The following is a 20431-nucleotide window of genomic DNA, read 5'->3' as shown; positions in this document are numbered from 1 at the left end:
TTCAGACTACCACAGTGGGGACCGTCTCATTCAGACTACCACAGTGGCACAGGCCGCCACCCTTGCATTCGGGACGCAGAAGTAGGAATCAGAAACTCAAGGCCATCTTTGCCTAAGCATGGAGCGGCCTGGGCTGCACGAGGCTGTCTTAGGAAAGGGGAGACAAAGAGAAAGGAGACAAGCTACATGTGCATCTTTCTAGTCCCCCTGTTTGCCGTTCTCTCCTCACTGCAGTTTCTTTCTTCATGGAACCTAGGAAAGGACATAGCAAGTAGGAATAGGCATAAACGTGGTGAGATGAGCTTGTAGGTGGCAAAGCTGAGATTTGGGCTGTCGTGGCGGTGCTTCCTGGGTGGTCTGTCGGGGGTCGGTTTTAATTCTCCCCGTCCCCGTTTCTAGGTACCTGGTGACTCACCTCATGGGGGCAGACCTGAACAACATCGTGAAGTGCCAGAAGCTCACGGATGACCACGTTCAGTTCCTCATATACCAGATCCTCCGTGGGCTGAAGGTACGGGCAGTAGCAGGGTCGTTTGGGGACGTGAGTTCTCCTTTCCTTTCTAGTAAGGACTCAGAACTGTTTTTCTTATGAAAAACGTAGAGTTACAGACTCGGCTAACCCTGCTCTGCTCCTCCTGTATTTCTCAGGCCACACTTTACTATAAAGCAAATGTTATATCGTCCTCTCCCTTGATTCTTTAGTCTGAATATCCGAGGGGAGGTTGTAGTCACGTGGAAAAGTTAGTAGCATCTTGATCAGTGCAATACTAAGGTTCTAAAATGCTCCTCCAGCCTAGGCTGGCCTTTATGTCCCCACCCCAGACTTGAGAGGCAGAGAAAGGAGGGCACTATGGGCTGTAACGAGTGCCAGGCCATCCAGGGTTGAGTAGTGAGATGGGGCTGGGGTTTCTCCACGGAAGCTAATTGAATTGTGGGACGGGCTGGTAAGCTGCTTTAGAGCTAAACCACCTTTGATATTAGCACACAGAACTCTTACTGTGGTCATCGGCAAGAAAGAAGACAGGTTGACAACTCCAGGAGGTGGAGGGGGATTATAGTTAGTGTAACGACCCACAGTGAGCGCGAGCCAGGCTCACGGGCTGAGGGAGCCCAGCCGGGCTCTAAGATGTGGCACTGAAAAGCTGAAGATGCCTTCATTCAACTGACTTTCTTCTTTTTTGCAGTATATACACTCAGCTGACATAATTCACAGGGTACGTATGTGCCTTAGGTGGTAATTACTTTGGTGGTGTGGGCGGCCTCTTTCAGAGATCTCAGCCTTGGCCTATAGCTATTGAAATAGTGACTGGCTGGAACCTTACTGTCTGTAGTCGGGTAGAGGAGCACTTGCTGTTATGCCTGCTCAGGGCTGATTTGGCTCGGAGACTGACCATAGCTTGGAGGTCTGCCCATCTCTCTGAGGCCTTCCATGGGTCTGCACCCTCAGGACGGATAGGCAGGCACTCGAGGGCATCATCAGGTTGATCCTGTTCTCTCTGCTTCTTTCCTAGGACCTAAAGCCCAGCAACCTAGCTGTGAACGAAGACTGTGAGCTGAAGGTAAAAGAGAGAGATGGAACTGTCTGCTTCCCTTTAAGCATTCCTGAGCTGGCCAGCCAGACTTAGAGAAAATGATTTATAAGCCATGACTTTTTATCTGAAAAGGCATTTGTCCTTAGGGAATATCAGTCTGTTGAACTAGGCTAAGCAAGCTGTTTAAATGGCCTTGGAAGTAGATTTTGGTATCTTGTTTTCATTCCTTAAAGAAAGTTAAATTAGAAATATAACATGTTAATTGTAATAAAGGGGTATTGTAGTCTAAATGTCAATTACACATTTCTGGAACACTCATTGTTAAATTGGTTTCTAAACTCAGAATGATCCAAATAAGATCATTAAGTGAATTAGCTATCTGTAAAAAGTAAGTAAGTAACATTACATTTTTTAAAATGAATTTTTGAAAAAATAACATGCAGGTGGCTGGAGAGGTGGCTCCTTTCTCAGCACCTGCATGGTGGCCACAACCTTCGGAATCTGGAGGATCTGATGCCCAGCTTTGTCCCCGTGGATACTGTATACTCTTGGTGCACAGATAGACATGCAGGCAGAGCACCCATACACATAGCATTAAAAATGAAAAATCAAAAACCAGTGGAATACATGATTTTAAACTGACGTCTTTGTAGGGTTTCAACGTCCATGTTACTACAGTTGTGACATAGTAATCTCCAGAGCTTAAAAAGGGTCCAAGTGTCCCTCCTGGTAACCTCACCCCTCATCCTTCACCCTGATGCAGGCCGCCGTCGATGATTTGTGACACTGGATTGATGTTGTATAGTATTTCCTAAAAGTGGAGTCGCATGACACTGTATTATATTCTTCCTCTGTGCTTCAGGGTTCTCATTTGGTTGCTCAGCTGTGTTCTGTTTCACAAGTGTGCAACACTTGTACCCGTCTCCCTGTGGAACACTTGGCACTGTTGTAGTTTGGGATCTGAACTGTCTCGGGCATCCCCGTGCAGACCTGTGTGGCCGTGGTTCTGCTCTTCCTGGTGGGGACTGTGTGCTTTGCTGGCAGCTTCGTTTTTATTTTTACTTTATTTTATTTTATTTGGTTTTTCAAGACAGGGTTTCTCTTTGTAACAGAGCCCTGGCTGTCCTGGATTTTGTAGACCAGGCTGGCCTCGAACTCACAGATACCCGCCCGCTTCTTCCTCTGCCTCCGCCTCCACCTCCGCCTCCTCAGTGCTGGCATCAAAGGTGTGCACCACCACACCCGGCTGCTGGCAGCTTTGTTTTTAGGTTGTTGGAGTGCATTGGCCATGCATTATAAAGGAAGACCCTGTTTTCTTTGTCATGAGGTGGCAGAACTTGCTGCTCATGTGCTTGATCTCTGCTCTCACCCTTAGATCCTGGATTTTGGGCTGGCTCGGCACACTGATGATGAGATGACAGGCTACGTGGCTACCAGATGGTACCGGGCTCCTGAGATCATGCTCAACTGGATGCACTACAACCAGACAGGTGCTGCTCCGGTCGCCTGTCCAGGCCTGACCCACACACGGGAGGGGGGCTCTTCAGCCTGGCATTCAGATGCTGGCAATCGGGGCCTTCCTTCTTAAGGTTTCCCTGTCATTCTCCCTGTACCTCTACCAGAGGAGAGTGGACTCTAATCTTAACACCCCAGTGTTTCCTGGGAGGATCTGTGACTTTACCAGTAAAAAAGCTTTCCCCATAGTGAGGGGAAACTTATTCTGCTTATTTTAACTGTATTCTGATTTGTATGACCTACGGAACCCTTCATTGTGTGACAGTTTTAATAAGCTTATTTATTTCTATAAAAAATGATTGTTGAACCTTGGGTATCTTAAATGTTTATTCAAGTCATTCACTCCCAACTAGAGTCCAGTTTGTGGTCGTGAATGAACAGAAACCATGCCTATGCTTGTGTTCTCATTACTATTCTAGTGGATATTTGGTCCGTGGGCTGCATCATGGCTGAGCTGTTGACCGGAAGAACGTTGTTTCCTGGTACAGACCGTATCCTTTAACACGTTTAGCCCTGGTTCTCATCTGTGTTCGGCTTTCACGGATGTGCATTTCCCTTACTTACCTGGGAAGACTCAGTTCTTTGCTTTGCAGTTCAGGCATTGCTTTTGAGGTCTGGCTTCTTGTTGAAAAGCTCACCTTGCCAAGAAAAAGCGTTGGGGGTTGGGAAAACAAGCTTAAAACTCACCTGTCATCTTTTGCAGCGAGTCCTTTGTTAATGAGTTTACTCTCCTTGAGCAGGCCCTTGGCAAGCATGCAGGTGTCTTGTTCTCACATTGGCTTATGTACTTACACGGGCTACAGGCCCCAGTACGGACACGCCTGCTGACTCCTGTCCTATGTGCTGCTTACAGCCAACGGTAGAAGTGAGAGGAGAGAGGCCCCGTTGTGTGCTTGTGTTTCTGGGTGGAACAGCCCATTTGAGTCCCGCCCTTACCACCATTTGGGCTGCTGGCACCAAAGAGCTGTTGAGTCTGCTGGATGCTGTTCCTTGGCTTAGCAGTAATATCATCAAATACAGTGTGTGGGAACTTCCAGCAGCTCTGCTTGGGGCAGGTGTTTAGGCAGAATGTTAAAACAGATGGTTAAAAATCAGTCTTCAGAGGCTGGAGAGGTGGCTCAATGGTTAAGAGCACTTCCCACTCTTCCAAAGGACCTGGGTTCAATTCCCAGCACACATGGCAGCTCACAACTGTCTGTAATGCCAATTCCAAGAAATACGGAACCTTCACACTAATGCACATAAAATAAAATTAAATAAATGATCTTAAAAATTATTTAATTAATAAATTATTATCTAATAATTTATTATTTATTAATAAATAAATAATTTTTAAAAATCAGTCTTCAGGAGGGGCTTTTGCAAAACCTGTGTAGCCTGCAAATGGTTTTGGTTGCGCTCATAGAAATACCACAGCAACTCGTACTTCATCATCTGCCTTCAGGATTGGCACTTGCCGAACCACCTTGAGACTGTAAGCCCTCTCGCTGACAGCTTGGGCTGCCTTTCTCCAGTGACTGATGCCAGGGTGTCTGTCCTGACAGTTTTCTGCTAGACAGGGTCTTTCATGAAGTGAAACCTCTGCTTCGCAGGTAATGCTGTCTGCTCCTCTGCGTGTTGCTGGACCGGGGCCCAGTCTCCCTGTGCAGCTCACTGTTCCTCTCCGCTTGAGGTTCTCACCACCTGGAATGTCTCCCTTCCCTTGAGAGTTTGCTCTACTGTATTACAGTCCAAGCTTGAGATTAGGGAGGGTTTATGGCGTCCTCATGCTGTCCTCTGGGCCTATCCTGAAGCTGCCCTCAGTTCTCTTCCCTTCCTTGTGGTGTCTCTCCAGCTGCGTAGACACACATACCTTCATAGACAGACAGACAGAAACGTCTGTAGGGAAGCTTCTCAGTCCCTTGCTTTTGTAGTCTGGGTATTCACAGTTAATAGCCTACGCCCTGGAACTTAGACTCTAGCTTTTTTAATTTTGGACTATGTGGCTTTGATCAAGTTTTCCAACCCCTGTTTCTCTGTTTCCTTAACTATAAGATGGCATTAGTGTACAGCTGAGAGGATGGTTGTGAGAATTTACTGAGACCAGAGTCACCAGGAAGTGCTTGCATCATCCTCACCAGTAGCTGTGTCAGCCATTTGTCATGGGCACAGATAACTGAGAGATTTATTTTGGCGCGTGGGTTTAAAAGTTTTAGTCCATGGTAGCGGGAGCTTGTGGCAGAGGAGCTTGTTCACTTCCTGGTGGCCAGGAAGCAGGAGAAAGAGCAATAGAGAAGGTGGGGGAGAGGAAAGCAGACACGAACAAAATACCATTCTAGGACATATTGCCAGTAACCTGCTTCCTCCCACCGGGCCCCACCTCCTGATGTTCCCAGCACAAAAAATAGCATCACAAGCTGGGGATCAGACCTTAGTAGGAGACAGTTGAGGGCTGTACTGTTAACACCCCATCCCTAGCCGCTGAAGGCCACAGTCGGCATATAGTGCAAAGTGTGTTCAGTCCCTGTTCAAGAGTCTAGACACTCCTGAGGCTCTGAGACTCAAGGCAAACTCTTAGCTGCTAGCCCCTGTTAAAATCGGAAAACAAATGGCACACTTCCAGTGGTCAGTGTCATAAACATTTTCATCCAAAAGGAAGGAAGGACCAGACCAAAGCTAGGGGAAGGTCAGCATTAACATTCCATAGTTCCACATCCATCTTCGAAGGCTCAGGATGATATAGCAGCTGATTTCCGAAGGGCTTAAGCAGCCCGGCTCCTGTGACCATGCTGGATGCAGCCACATGGCTTCTATGGCTCCCTGCCTGGAGCGCCATCAGAGTCCACGCTCTGGGTACTCACTTCTGGGGCCTCTTGCATCGTTAGCTTCACCCTTACAGCTTCATGAGTCATGCTCTCAGGCCATTCACGGCGAATCCAGCCCTGGTGACCATTGCCCAGCTGCCCTTGGAAATCTGGTGGACGCCTCTTCCACCCCTTAGTTCACCCCTTGGGTTCTGCATGCCTCCTGAAACCACTGTGTCAGTGAGCTGAGTAGCTGAGCACTGCGACGGAGTCCTGGGAGGACCACTTCCTAACTGGTCCTTGGTGGGGGAGGGGGTCTGGGGCCTCCTCTCTACGGCGTTGCTGGCAAGTTTATACTTTGCATCCTGGGCCTATCGCGGTTAGGGGTCTCTCCAATTTCCAGTGTCTCTGGTGTCTTTCCTATCTTCTCTGTAAATTCTTTCTGTCACTGGTCGTAGGCATTTGTTTTATTTGTGTGTGTGTGTGTGAGAGAGAGAGAGACAGTCTTTGTGGTCCATGCTGACCTAGAACCCACTGTGTATCTTAGGACAGCCTCAGCCTCAAAATGCTCCTCTTGCCTTGGCCTCTTGAATACCAATGACTAAGCCTCCTTGCTTGTTTTTTTTGTTTTGTTTTTATTTGTCTTGTTTTTAAATTTCATTTTTATTTTATGTGCATTAGTGTGAAGGTGTCAGATCCCTTGGAATTGGCGTTACTGACAGTTGTGAGCTGCTGTGTGGGCGCTGGGACTTGAACCCAGGTCTTTTGGAAGAGCTGACAGTGCTCTTAACCACTGAACCATCTCTCCAGCCCTCCATGCTTGTTTTTATGCTGTGCCGGGCCTGAACCCAGGGCTTTCTGCATGCCAGGCAAGCACTGTACCAGCTGAGTAACATCTGTAGCCAGTGATGTCTCAGTAATTCTGCCAGGCTGGTGTTTTGAGTAAAACTAGGAGTTAACCCACCTGAGTTTACTTTTTGTTTCTCTTTCTTTCTCTTTTTAATTTGGTTTTTTGATACAGGGTTTTGCCTTGTCTGTCCTAGACTCACTTTGTAGACTTTGTAGACCTTGTAGATGGGGCTGGCCTTGAATTCACTGAGATCTGCCTGCCTCTGCCTCCCCGAGTGCTGGGATTACAGCTTTGTGCCACCACACCTAGTTACCCGAGTTTAATTTTAACTGGGTGAACCTGAAAGAGTTAGTTTAGCGGACCTCTTTCATTTTCTTTAAGGTCCTGATGAGTCAGGAAGTTGTCTTCACTGTCCTGTTCTCTGGTTTCGGGAACTCTTTTCAAAGTCTGGTGAGCATGCTGAGCCCGCACCAGCCAGCCTGAGAGACCTGAGGCTCTGGCCTGTGCGGTTCGTAACACGTCACTGCTGAGACAGGCGGCAGCTGCTCCTCACTGGGTTTACGTGTGTCTCACCTTTAGTTGTTGTGCCTTTGAACTGGTAGTCCTAGCTTGTAGCCGAGAACTGCCTGTCTTTTTGAGGCGTTGTAGATGTGTGATGTGTGTACTTTTCCTGTATGTGGCTCACAGTCACGGGCCTGTGTGGTTAGTGCAACCTGATGACTGATTTCAGTTTTCTGGGAAAGCAATGCAAAACTCGCTACTTTTACTTCTGCTGTGATAGAGTTTCCATTACGAAGTTAACCTTCTCAACAATTTTATTACAGCCTAACGGCATTAATTACCTTCATGATGTTGGACAGTCATTGCCACTAACTATGCTTATGGCTTAGAAAAAACCCTTCCATTGCGTGGTAAGAGTGTTTATAGTAATTGTGTGAAGGCTGTACGTGTCAAGTGAGTTAAGCTGATGGAACTCTTATCAAAAGAGGGAGACTGCATGCATCCCCAAGGAACTTATTCCAGATGCCACCAGTTTTGAAATGTATGAGTCACTTCGGTGTTGGAATCACTGACACCAGCACTTCAACTGAAGAACAGTTGTGTAGCCTTTTCCTTGTGTGGCTCCAGTATAGACAGAACGTTTTTCTACCAGAGATCACAGTCTTGTTATTTTCCATTCCTGTGTAGTCGAATGAATTTCCTTCGTGCATAAAAGACACGGTACTCTTTTAACCTCTGAGCCATCTCTCTAATCCTAACATGGTACTCTCAAGATGTGAGCTGTGGTCTGGAGAGACAGCTCAGCAGCTAAGAACATGGCTGCTCTTCCAAGGGACTCATTCTCAAATCCCAGCACCTGCATGATGGTTCACAGTCAGCTCTTTCTCCAGCCAGAGATCCACTACCTTCTTTTGGTCTCCGGGCACCAGGCACACACAGGGTGCAGAAATGCCCACAGGCAAACACTGATAACATAAAAACAGTCTGATGGCCCTGTGTCTGTTCCTAGAGGATGAAGTAGAGTGTGTGGCTGAGCAAACACTAGTGTGCCCACCGTATCACAGCTGCCTGTTGCTTTCCATTGTTGGTCTCCTGTACTTTCCTCGTGTTTTGTTTGTTTTCTTTTCTTAAACCAAGGGAGGCTTGTGTGTGCTAGGCAGAGACTGCACCGCTGAGCGGCAGCTCCAGAGTCTTCCTCATTTTGGAAAGCTGCCTCAGTGGCTAAGAGCTCTGCAGAAAGCCAGAGTTAAGTTTCTGGCATGTCAGGCGTTTCCCAGCTGCCAACACTTCAGATCCTCTGGCCTGACTGCACACACAGACACAAATACATGAATTAAAAAAAAAAAAAAAAAAATGTTTGATGGAGCTGGATAGATGGCTCAGTGGTTAAGAGCACTGTCTGTTCTTCCAGAGGTTCTGAGTTCAGTTCCCAGCAACCACATGGTAGCTCACAACCATCTATACTGGGATCTGATACCCCTCCTCTGGCATGTGAGTGACCTATAGATAAGAGCATTCATATATGTAAAATAAAGAATTCTTCAATCAAACAAACAAAACTGTTTGATGCCAGGGTTGATATCACATGCCTCTAGGCCCAGCATTTGGGAGGCAGAGGCGGGCAGGTGTAAGTTGAAGCCGGCCTGCCCTACAGAGTGAGTCCAGGCTAGCTGACGCTCACAGTAAAACCTGTCTCAAACAAAGAAAAAGCAAGTGTCCTAGTAAATGTTGAGGAAAAAAAGCATTTTATGAGATTGTTGTTTGCCCTCTGTTCTTGAGAACATATCCTCTTAGAAAACAGACTTTGTTTGTCCATACACCTTAAGAAATGTTTATGTGTATGCCAGTGAAGGGTCCAGGACGTGGCGCACTGGTGAGGTGCTGCCTGACAGGCATGAAGGCCTGTGGTGGGCCAACACTTCATGAGTGGACGGCCAAGGCAGAAGTTCAAAGTCACCCTCAGCATGGCTACATAGAATTAAATGTTATCTTGTCACCAGAATGACCTCCTCCCCCTCCCCAGCCATCCAAGATTTGTTCAGTAAGGCAAGGGGGCACAAACCTTTGATCCCAGCACTTGGGAGGCTGAGGCAGAGGGATTTCTGTGAGTTTGAGGTCCTCCTCAGTTACATTAATTATCTGATTATCCATTATCTTTTCCCCTTAGCTGTTTATTCTGCTTTTGGTTTCTGTTACAGAGAACTAGTTTTTTATCTGGGGCCTAGATTGTCTTTTTGTTAATATTTTTGTAGAAAGACTCTGGGAATTTATGTTAAAGTTTGCAATGAGAGCAAACATACCTTCTAGTGTGGGGGAAGAAGAGCCACACCAGTTGTGAAGGCTAGCTCACAGTGGGAGTGGCAGGCTGCAGTGAGCTTCGCTGGCTCTGCGGCATAGCTGGGTGGAAGCTTTTTGGTAGCTGGTACTGCTAGGATTTCCAGGGTGTGGAGCTGTGTGTGTGTGTGTGTGTGTGTGAGAGAGAGAGAGAGAGAGGTGTGCTTTGCCTCCCTTCATGCAACAGCTTTCAGCTACTAAGGTTTTTCTTTGTAGCATGTTGACTACCTTCCAAACTGGGCGACATGCTTCTGTGTTCAGTAGTCTTCTTCACTACTCTGCGTAGAATGTGTTCTTCTGGGTTTTGAGGATAGGTCAAAAGGGGACAGTGAGTCAAGTCTCTATGCCAGCCAGTGTTTGCCGGGCTGCAGAGCTGGAGAGAGGCAGCCACCTGGCCTCAGAACCAGAGTGGTCAGACTGAACCAGCAGGAGTGACAGGAGTGACTTGGGCAGAAGGCACTGTTGCAAAAACAGGGTGGCGTGAGTAACAGAAACATAAGCATAAATAAGTCACTGGGGAGAAAAGTCAAGCATGAAGTAAAATCCGAGATAAATGCATGTGCCTGTAACCCCAGTACCTGGGAGTGAGGAGAGGAGACTCAGGAGTTCCAGGTCACCTCAGCTACATAGGTGGGTAGAGGCCAGTCTCAAAAAAAAAAAAAAAACATGTCCACAAAGACTTGACCACGACCTAGTAGGGTCAGTAGGAAAAAAATAAAGAAGGGTCAGTAGGAAGAGAAAAAGCTTAATACAGGGAATGCAGAGACTGTTATTAACAACTTGCGTAAAGAGGCTTAGAATTGCCTGCGATCTTTCTGTGAGTTGAAGCTTTGAGCCCATTCAAGAATGGTAGTTTGAGGCAGGCAGAAAAAAGTTTGGCGACAGATGACAGAGGGGGCTTGGATGTGAGGCTGAGGAGCTGGTTGCGATTTTCAGATTGCAGACAAGGGGGAACAGTGAGGACGTGCCCTGCCTGCTGGTGGGGGAGTGCGCTCCATCATCAGGAAGGATGTGTGTTCTTCAGGCAGCTTGAGTGAAGTGAAGGCAGTTGGGAAAACAACCCAGACTATACCTTCCCCAAACGGCATATGAAACTTTGCCTTTCTTCAAGACATCAGTAATTGCACCTGGCTAAGAAGCCTATACTCACCCTGGAGAGATGGCTCAGAGGTTAAGAGCACTGGCTGCTCTTCCATAGGTCCTGAGTTCAATTCCCAGCAACCACATGGTGGCTCACAACCATCTCTAATGAGATTTTGTGCCCTCTTCTGGTGTGCAGGTGTACATGCAGGCAGAACATTGCATATATAATAAACAAAACCTTAAAAAAAAAAGAAGCCTATACTTACCCACTTGATTGTAGTTTTGAGGCACACACTGTAAATCCACCTGTTGGAGGGTTGAACGAGCCTCATTTTTCTACTGTTTCACACATCTTGCAGAAGCTGCTCAAATCAGCTGTTCCTAGGAGTAGAGATGGGAATGGAGCTAGGTGTATGTAAATTGATTAACTTCCATCTGCCAGGAAGATCCTCAACAGTCTCCAATGGCACACTGCCAATCTCACAGTCTGAGTCAGGGTCCACCCACCCCACCTTCTGCCCCCATGGCAGAACCAGCCCTACACTTCACTTCAGAGCACCTCGCGTTTACCGTTTTCTTTTAAACTGTTCTGATTTCAGAACTACCTTGTGTGGGCGGGCTTGCCTCTGGTTTACCTCCGTTTTCTATAGGGTACAGTAATTGGGTCTGTTGGTTCATCTTTTCTTACAGGGCCAGATTAGTGGCTGTTGCAGGCTTCGTGAACTGTGGGCTGTAGCCAGTGTGAGCACAGGAACACACAGCCTGGGGCTGGAGAGATGGCTCAGAGGTTAAGAGCACTGGATGTTCTTCCAGAGGTCCTGGGTTCAATTCCCAGCAACCACACGGTGGCCATAGAATGAGATCTGGTACCCTCTTCTGGTGTGCAGACATACATGTAGGTAGAACATTGTATATAAAATAAATAAATATATTTAAAAAAAAAAAAGAATACACAGCCTTGTGGCGTCCAGGAAAACTCCATGCATAAAGCAGGCAGGAGGCTGCACCTTGTCACCCTTCTAGAATTTTCTACTTTCTTCCTTCTAGGATTTTTAAGGCAGGATGCCATCTTATTGCATAAGTAGTTCCTGTGACTAGGCAACTATGGCAAAGTATGCTTTTTTTTTTTTTTTTTTTTTTTTTTCTTTTTTTTTTTATGTTATAATGTTTTTTTTTTTTTTTTTTTTTTTTTTTGCCTCTATATGTGCAAGCTAAATCGAGAGTATGTTCATTTGCTTTATCTGCTCTTTAAACGTTGTGTGTACCTTTTATGTGCCAGGTGATAATCTCGAGATTACTGACAGGGTCCAGCATGATGGCATACACCTGTCATCCCAGCACTTGGGAGAATGAAGCAGAAGGATTGTAAGATCAAAGCCAGCCTGCACAATAAACAGAGCTACTCCCCAGCCAGGGATGCAAGCGGGGACAGGTGCGCTGCTGCCCTTGTCGACCTGTGCATTGTTGAAGGCACAAGGCAAGCACACAGACCAAACGCTGCTCAGAGAGAGGAAGGGGTGTTCTAGAGAGCGTGGGGAGGTTGGGGCGAGGGGCTCGAGTTTGACGCGTGGAGAGAGGCTCTAATCCTGCAAAGCTAGTGCTCCCCTCCCGACCGCATCGTCAGCTTAGGTGTGGAAAGGCTATTCAGGTGTCATTTTATACGATTTTTTCTCTCTGACTAAAGGCAGCGAGAGTAAGTGGCGTGTTTGCTCTTCTAGTGGGCACATGCGCATTTGTTCTGCGCAGACAGCATCAGTGTCCGTGACGCTTAAAGCCTTTAGTGCTGAAGCCTGGCACACTTGCATTCCTGTGTTAAGCTTGAACTGTGGCGTACACTACACTGGGGCCGTGCCCTCCGCCGGCTGGCCGTCCCCTCCCATGCCCTGCCTCCTGGATGTGGGAGGAGAGGTCTCCAGAGGGCACACTCACGTGGGCAGGCGTCGGGAGGAGAGCAGGCCTCCCAGCTGACACATTACAGGCTCGTTCGGTCAGGCCTTAGGGGAATAGTCACGAACAGACTGTGCCTAGCTGCACACTCGGCTGCTGGTGTTCCTGCGGGCCTCTGCTTGCCAGTGCGCTCTGCTCAGCTGGCTCCTGCTGCCGTGGTGGAGGCTGAGGCGGAAGCAGAGGCCGGCCCCGTGCGCTGAGTGTCATGGCCCGTTGTCCTCTGCCATCTAAGCGCCAGCCACAGTGGCTTGACTCCTCGCTGCATACTGTTGACAGGTGTGCGCGTGCGTGTGCTGGTCAGCGTCAACTGCTGTGCGGAGGAGCGTGTCCTGTTGGAAGTGACCGCCTGGAAGAAGCTTTCCACTTAGATTCTTTGACCACTTTGGCCTTGGTTAGGGGTTTTAGTTTTCATTATTGGGATGTTTTGTTGTTTTATTTTGTTCATTATTGTTTTGTTTTGTTTTTCACTTTTGTTTTGTCCCGACATTTTCCTTTATAGTCCACCATTAGATATTGATCAGTTGAAGCTCATTTTAAGACTCGTTGGAACCCCCGGGGCTGAGCTTCTGAAGAAAATCTCCTCAGAGTCTGTGAGTTGACGCTTTGATTGTGATTACTACCCTCCGGGGCCTCTGCCACTGCCTTCCGTCACTCTGCACTCTGACTTTGGAATGTTTGTAAGCACGTGTGCTCTGTGTGTGACTTCGGGGGTGTGCGGTGTTTGCACACGTGGGCCTGCATGCACCTGCTTGCATGCGTGAGTGTTTTATTCTGTCTTTATCTGGTGTGGGCTAAAGATCATGGGAACTCTCTGGGGCAATTGTATGCTAATAAAACAGAGTTGAGATTCCAGTTATTCCGAGACATTAATGAGCAGTTGTGTGTCTGTTCCTGAGCCCTGACTTCTCTCTGAAGCAGCCCACCTGCTCAAGAGCTCATCTCACATCTCCTGGGCATCTAATCTCCGGATACTTACTGTGGGCTGGTCCGAATATCTCTGCAGGGTAAAATGTGTCTTGCCTGAAAGTTACCTCTTTACTTCCCTAGAGGGGCCCTCCTGTGCGAGGTGTCTCCCAGGGACCGCCTCTCCCCACTCAGACCACACAGAGCAGCTTCCTCCACTCCCAGCAGTCTACAGATGGCTCTGAGCTCCTCCAGGAACCTTGGTCAATACAGAGACTAGCATGAGGGCCACTTGGAACTTGTGCTTTCTCCATGGAGGCTGGAAGAAGGTGACTGGTTTACTTTAGCCATGACTTCTGTTTTTGTTTTTGTTTTTTGCTTTTGGTCACTTTTTGGGACCAGAAACTTGGAGGACACGAAGGAAACCCCTCTTTCCTCGTATTTTCCCATTGGGGAATAAATAGAAGATCCGAGCCCGGCTGTGCCCTCTCGGGTTTCCTCCCACCACTTCCCAATAGAAGGGCCCTTTGCCCAACTGGGAAGGCAGTTGTGTAGCTGGAGGCAGGCAGCAACTCGTGAGTTTGTTGTTCATCATCTCTCCTGCAAAATCAAGACTCAGCATCTGGTGTGTGGCTGTGCATAAAGGCCCCTGGAGCTCAGAACGGCTTCTATTCTGAGGGGTGTAAAAATGTGTGCTGGGCCTGTTTTGTTGTGTTTCATTTACTCATTTAAGATAAGGAAGTAAAAAACAAAAGCTGTGACTTGCCTGAGTCATGCTTGAGCCACTGGGCAGAGGCAGCGGATCCTAGGTGCCCTGGTGACGCAAGCTAATCGTTGCACACAGTTGCACCTTATGTTGAAAGTCACCGTCAGGAGTATTGACCACGACTGAAGAGCTGCTTCTGACATGCAGAAGCTGGGGCGGAGAGCCAAAGCCATGAGGGGTGTTCAGGAAGGACAGGCTTTAGGTTTTGCATTAGTGTGTTACAAAGAAGGGCTGGTAAAGCCAGGTGTGGTGGAACATCATTAATCCCAGCACCTAGGAGGCAGAGGCAGGCGGATCTCTGTGAGTTCAAGGCCAGCCTGGTGTACAGAGCAAGTTCCAGGTCAGCCAGGGTTACACAGACAAACTGTCTCAAAAAACAAAACAAACAAACAAACAAAAAAGGGCTGTTAAGAGGGCATGGGGCAGGGTGGAGTTTGGGAGGGAGTTCAGCTGGCTAGTGAATAGGGCCTGGGTATTCCTGTCAGCAGCACCTGACTTGTGTTGCTTACTGTAGATTCTGAAACAGGCATGTGAGATAGGTGATATGTACCCATCACCAACCCATCATTTCTGTTCAAGAAACAGAGCTGGATTCGTGGCCTAACACGGAGATGTCTTTATCTCAACATGAAATGAGCACATCACACATTTCATCAGTTCTAGTACAGCACTGGGCAGAGTAAAGCCAGGTACCAAACTAAACAACCTCTCAATAATGCTTGATTAAGGGTAGTAGTGAGAAAGGAACTTTTTGCCTGCGTAGTTGTCACGAGTAGTAAAGGTAGTCCAAATGCTTAAAAAGCACAGGGAAGGTTAGTTAATGTTGGGGACACCACCCCACACTTTTGACTCTCAAAAGTGCAAGATGCCAGGTGTAAAGCTGCAGGCCTGTAACCTAGCTGCAGAGCAACTTTGAGGGCAGGCTGGGCTAATCCGTAAAACACTTGTTTCCAAAAGAAAAAAAATGTTGCTCAGTTACATCAGCAAGGCCAAGGGTCTACTCCCCAGAACCCATAGGAGTAGGAAACACATAATGCCTAAGCACGTGTGAAAAAAGCTGAGCAAAATTATTCAGAGAATTTAAAACGGGAAGACGTTAGTAAAGTCCTCCAGGAAGAGTGGACAGTGAAGCCAGCATGGTCAAGGCAGCAGGATCCAAGAGCAGGTGCTGTGGGATGGAGTAGAAAGCTGGGTGGTCATGACAAGCCCACGCACTCACTTGGTCAGTGGCACCTAGACCGACCAGGCGGCGAACAAATCACAGTGCTGAGAAAACAAAGGCCTGACCCTGATGTGGGAGGGTCATCTGCTCAGCTGTTTGACAAAAACAGACAAAATCAGATCTGACTTTGTGTATGAAAGCTAACTGAATCCTGCTACGGCTGTTTGGCCCCGTGGCCCTGTTTGTTCTTTTCTTGGCATGCAGACTATTGTTCAGTATACCGTTTGCTTGAAGGGAGGTCTGGAGTGTATGGTGGAAGGAGCCAGCCCATGTTTGGGCCCAGGTAGGGGAAGGGCAGCTGCATTACAGTAATCTGTGCGTCGATCAGTTCAGTGCATTAGGGAGCTTGGCTTGTTTATTAAAAATGAGGTCCCCGCTGAAGGATGGCTTGATACTTAGCAGCATAGAAAGGAAGTTCATTAAATCCTGTTAAGATTTAAAATACTATCATCACTTCTACTTTGGGAGAAAGAGTGTGATAAACCAGCCATGGGTTCTTACATTTCAGAAGCTGTAGCCTGTAACTGGTGATTGATGGCATGGTTAAAGGAAGTTTAGAGTAGACCTATCATGTGCAGAAGGACACTGAGATGGCTCAGCAGCCAAGGCCCTGAGTTCATTCCTAGAACCCACACAGTGGAAAGGGAGAATTGACTCCTACAACCTGGAGGTTTTGCCTAGTCAGATAAACACAGCGTTTTGAACTTTGTGTTCATTGAAGTTAATGTGCTCACTCATTACAGGTATGGGGTGATGGTGGCACGCCCTGTCTGACACTGTCAGCCAGCCTGTGGCTTCTGTTTTGCCTTTGCTATCAACCTTCTAATGTACCCTTCTTCATCTCCCTGTGTGTTTGTGTCATGCATTTTAAGTGTACCACTGCCAGTGTCTTTGAGATTGGCACAGGAAGCACCCACACTCCCGCTCACAGCTTGTAGGCATGTGACTCCTCGAGTCTGTGCCCAGTACTCGGCCTCTTCCTCGGTACATCTATTGGATGTGTTCTTTTTCTAGAGTTTGCTCACAGTTGTCGCCGTCTTCTATTTTTGCCACTGGCAAACAGGTTTTGGCCATTAGCACTTGCAAACAGTGCCTGGACGGAGAAGTCTCTGGCTGGCATCCTAGATCAAGGAGCAGTCTGCTTTCAGAGAGCCTCAACTGGTTAACATTAAGTTGACGCTGAGGAAGAGTTAGCTTGCAAGTGCACATGGCCGCTCACCAGCTACATACTAATAGCTCCTGCCATTCTCCGAAGAATGTTGTGACACGCAGCCTTAGGCTCTGGCCTGGTGTAGTTGGGAAACAAGAGTTGTTTTGTTTGGGGATGGCTTCTTGACTTAAAAACAAACAAAAAACGACAACTGGAGTTGATTTTTGCACTGTGTTTAACAATGCCCTTGACTAGGCATCTAAGATATTAACCAGCTTCAGCAGATAATGCGTCTGACGGGGACACCCCCTGCTTATCTCATTAACAGGATGCCAAGCCATGAGGTGAGAACCAACAGCATGTTCAGGAAGGTCTGAGAGGCCACCTTCTCGTTGGAGTGTCTCTGTGTAACAGGCAGTTTCTAATGTCCCCCAATGCTTGCATGTGCCCCAAGGGCTGCTAAAGCAGTGGCTGACCGTATGCTAGCAGGACGTAGACATTTGCCAGACAGAGGCAACAGTACAACGTTGGCTTGTGAGGAGGAAGCAATGCTCCTTTGGCGTTTGGTTTTCTGAGTCTGTACTTGAGGCACCATGTGTGTCTTTGTAGGTGTGTGTAGTTAGGGTGCATTGCAGCTTCGTCACGGGTTCATTAGCGAGCGTTGCTTTCTTGTCCACTTTTAGTGACAAAGGGTCGCATGCAGGTACACACTGTGGTGCCTTGTACCTTACGCTAATTGGCATGCTGTGTTGTTGTTTTTAAGAAGACAAATAATTCATAATAAATATGAGCACGCAGGTGGAATTGAGGTCTTGACCAGCTCCTGACCTTTTAACCTAACTCCAGTTCATAATCAAAGGTGAATGGGTATTTCTAGTCACATGCCCTTAGTGTTTTAGGACAACAGGCCAGCAAACAGACAAATCCCTCATGGCAGCATCACTCTTCTTGTGTGTACTGAAGGATGGCTTCTCTGGGCAAGATGGGTCTTCCTACCTCTCTTCCATTCCTTCTTCCAGTCTACAGGGTTAAGCAGGAAGGGATTACAGCCATGGCTGTTAGAGAGTCTGCTGCAGAACCAGCCCCTCTGCATAGCTTACCTGCTTAGGAAGGCAGTTCTGGAAACACTTCTTAGAAGTCTCCATTCTGTTTTCACGCTTTTGACGCTTTGCTGGAAAGCTAATGAAAGAGGAGGTGATCGGTCACCACTCTCAGAAACAAAGCTGTGGGGAGATGGTAGATCTGAAATGAGTGTCTCAGGCAGGATCTTAACTGGAATGGGGTGGGCCTCAGCTTAGCTGCTACCGCGCTGCTAACTACCAAACACAGACATTCTAAAAGTCCTTGTTTCCACAGGCAAGAAACTACATTCAGTCTCTGGCCCAGATGCCGAAGATGAACTTCGCAAATGTATTTATTGGTGCCAATCCCCTGGGTAAGTTGATCATGCCCTCGTTTTATGACATAAATTAGGGATTTGAAGTTTTGTTCTTTTGACTAAACAGAGTCCCTTTAAGTAACTTTTGAGTTTTAATAAATGTGGCTGTTATTGTCTGTACTGTCACATTTAAAGAAAAATCGTACGGTGGACGTGTATATATGCTCACAGAATATGGTGATGGAAAGGACAAGTGGAGCGAAGAACAGAAAGCAGGGTTATGGGGTCTTGGATAGAAGGAAGGAAGGCCTAGAAGCACGCCATGACCCTCGCAGCTACTGTGGTAGCTGATGCTCCACAGACACAGATGCACGCTTAGGGCCAGCAGTGGGTGCTGTTGTCCTCCATGCTCACAGCCTCTTCTCCCCTTCCTCTCCTCTCTGCCCTTCAGGGCTATACCTAGCTACCCTGGCAGCATTAATTGCCATTAATTGACTTTGGGGATAGCTCATTGCCTTCCTGCCCCCGTGACCTCCAGGAGCCCCTGGCAAACGGAAGTGACAGTGGGAGCCAACTATGTGTTTTGCCATAGAGGGGGCTAATGCGTGCTCCGGGTGGTTCCAGGACGTGAGCTGGGGCTCCAGGGCCTCCCGCTGAGACAGTGTGGTGGGTGGCGGCAGATGCCGAAGGGTCAGGCCACCGTCTCCCTGCGTGGGAAGGGGCAGGCAGCTATGCAGCTGGTGCCTGCCTCCCTCTCAGTCCCTGCAGATGTTATGCTAATAGGGCTGTGTAAAGCTCGCCGCACTGAAGTCTGTGGGTCATGGTCCTTTCTGAGGGTTCCAGAAGCCATGTACCAGAGTTAGTTTATTCTTTGAAGGGCTGATGGCCATGGCAGTGGCTTCGAAAGCTGGCCGACGGGGCAGAGGAGTGGCTGTGCTGACCCCTCCTTGAGTCCAGCCTAATAAGCTACATCACACAGGCCGCAGGTGTGCAGGCACTGAGGGGTTGGGTTGGGTTTGTGGCCTCCTTGGCATGCGCACTGGGCTTTCTGTGACGTACTCGAGCTGTGACGTCCAGGAAAGGGTCTGTGAGGTCTGTGGTCTGTAAGCTCTCCGTGATCTTGAGGCAGATGGAGTGCTGACCTAGATATTTTAGCAAACTCACTTCATTTAGGGTTATTAAACACTCACTCCTACCTCCCTTCCAACCCCCCAACACCGGGTAGGAGGGAAAGAAGGTTAGGGGGGACAGGGGCGGAGTCGTCTCTGCTACTTTCCTCTGGGTAGGGTTGTAGGATCCTTTCGGGGACAATACCAGTATCAGTCATCCAGAAATTCAGAAGCCTGGGTGACCAGCAAACAGCAAACAGCACATGCAGCAGCAGGACGAACCCGCAGCAAGCAGCCCTCCCTCCTCCAAGCAGCCGCGCCTCCTTCCTCTGGGCTGTCACGTTACCCCTCAGAGTCCTCAGAATTCAACCAATTCCACCAGGCAAAGACTATGGTCCATTAACAGGTGTGGACAACTCAAATCCCCAAGTTGGAATTTTAACAAAAACATGTTTACATACCATAAGCCAAAACCTCCACAGTAGTGGAGAATGATTCACCTCAGCGTACCCACATTCAGACGGGGCAGCGCCTACTGCTTGACTCCCTCTCATTAGGCTGCACAGGATTTGCTTCTGCCTGTGATTTCGGTTACACGTGTCCTGATAGACATCCCCATTGAAACACTGGAAACAACTGGCGTCCAGACTGCTGGGAAGTGAAAGGAGACTGTGGCCCACGTGGTGTTCAGCCCGACTTGCTCACATCCAAACGTGCCTGGCAGCCCGTTGCCAAAGTGCTGACATCAGAGGGAACTGGCCGTCCCCAGCCTGCTAGCTGGGCCGCACACCAGTGATATAAATATTAACAGCCCTGTTGTCAGTCACTGGCTCCGTATCACCGCTAGGCTCAAAACACAACTGAGAATCGCACATTGCCCTCTCATCTTAGTGTGTCTGTTTTTGCGTGCTGTGGTCCTTGGGAAGTCTTTCCTGCTTCTGACCTTGTTCTTCATGGCAGTGATTTGGTCCTGAGGATGGAACTCTTTACCCTGGGGCGGGCACCCACCCATTCGTGCTCGGTGTAGTCAGCAGATTTGTAGAACAGGAGAAGGAGCTGGATCCAGCAGCCCCCAGTACTTCAGTGTTGTTGGCGACAGCCATGTAGCCTGTCACCTGCTGGGACTGCAGGTGTGCTCCGTGCCCAGTGTATGCGGCGCTGGGTTTGGAGTCCAGAGGCCTAGAGCACACTTGGGAAGCTGTGCCAGCTCCGTGCGAGCCCCCGTCCCCGAGATCTAGGATGCAGGCTCATGACTGAGCTATGTGTGCTGCTTCCCCTGGGCGCCCGAAGCCCGCACTCGCGGGTGGCCACAGTCAGGCTGCAGAGTGCGGACCGCGCAGATGAGCAGAGGCCCCCGA

General features: G+C 48.4%; 1 protein-coding gene across 4 annotated transcripts in view; it reads left to right on the top strand.

Annotated features, from left to right (window-relative positions):
- The window catches only part of Mapk14 (mitogen-activated protein kinase 14), a 56380-nt gene that overhangs the window by 31953 nt on the left and 3996 nt on the right, over nucleotides 1-20431 (top strand). For 2 of the 4 annotated variants that reach the window (XM_055606948.1, XM_055606951.1), the window contains 7 exons: nucleotides 400-511; nucleotides 1185-1214; nucleotides 1512-1559; nucleotides 2908-3022; nucleotides 3467-3538; nucleotides 13056-13135; nucleotides 17943-18021. In XM_055606948.1, the coding sequence (XP_055462923.1) occupies nucleotides 400-511; nucleotides 1185-1214; nucleotides 1512-1559; nucleotides 2908-3022; nucleotides 3467-3538; nucleotides 13056-13135; nucleotides 17943-18021 (536 nt within the window). Of the gene's footprint in view, nucleotides 1-399; nucleotides 512-1184; nucleotides 1215-1511; nucleotides 1560-2907; nucleotides 3023-3466; nucleotides 3539-13055; nucleotides 13136-16850; nucleotides 16931-17942; nucleotides 18022-20431 lie in introns of all 4 variants that reach the window. The other 2 variants (XM_055606950.1, XM_055606952.1) reach the window with 2 other exon arrangements.

Source organism: Psammomys obesus, unplaced genomic scaffold, assembly GCF_907164565.1.
Source record: "Psammomys obesus unplaced genomic scaffold, mPsaObe1.curated_primary_1811, whole genome shotgun sequence".
Taxonomy (NCBI): domain Eukaryota; kingdom Metazoa; phylum Chordata; class Mammalia; order Rodentia; family Muridae; genus Psammomys; species Psammomys obesus.
This window is presented reverse-complemented; position numbering and strand designations above follow the sequence as displayed.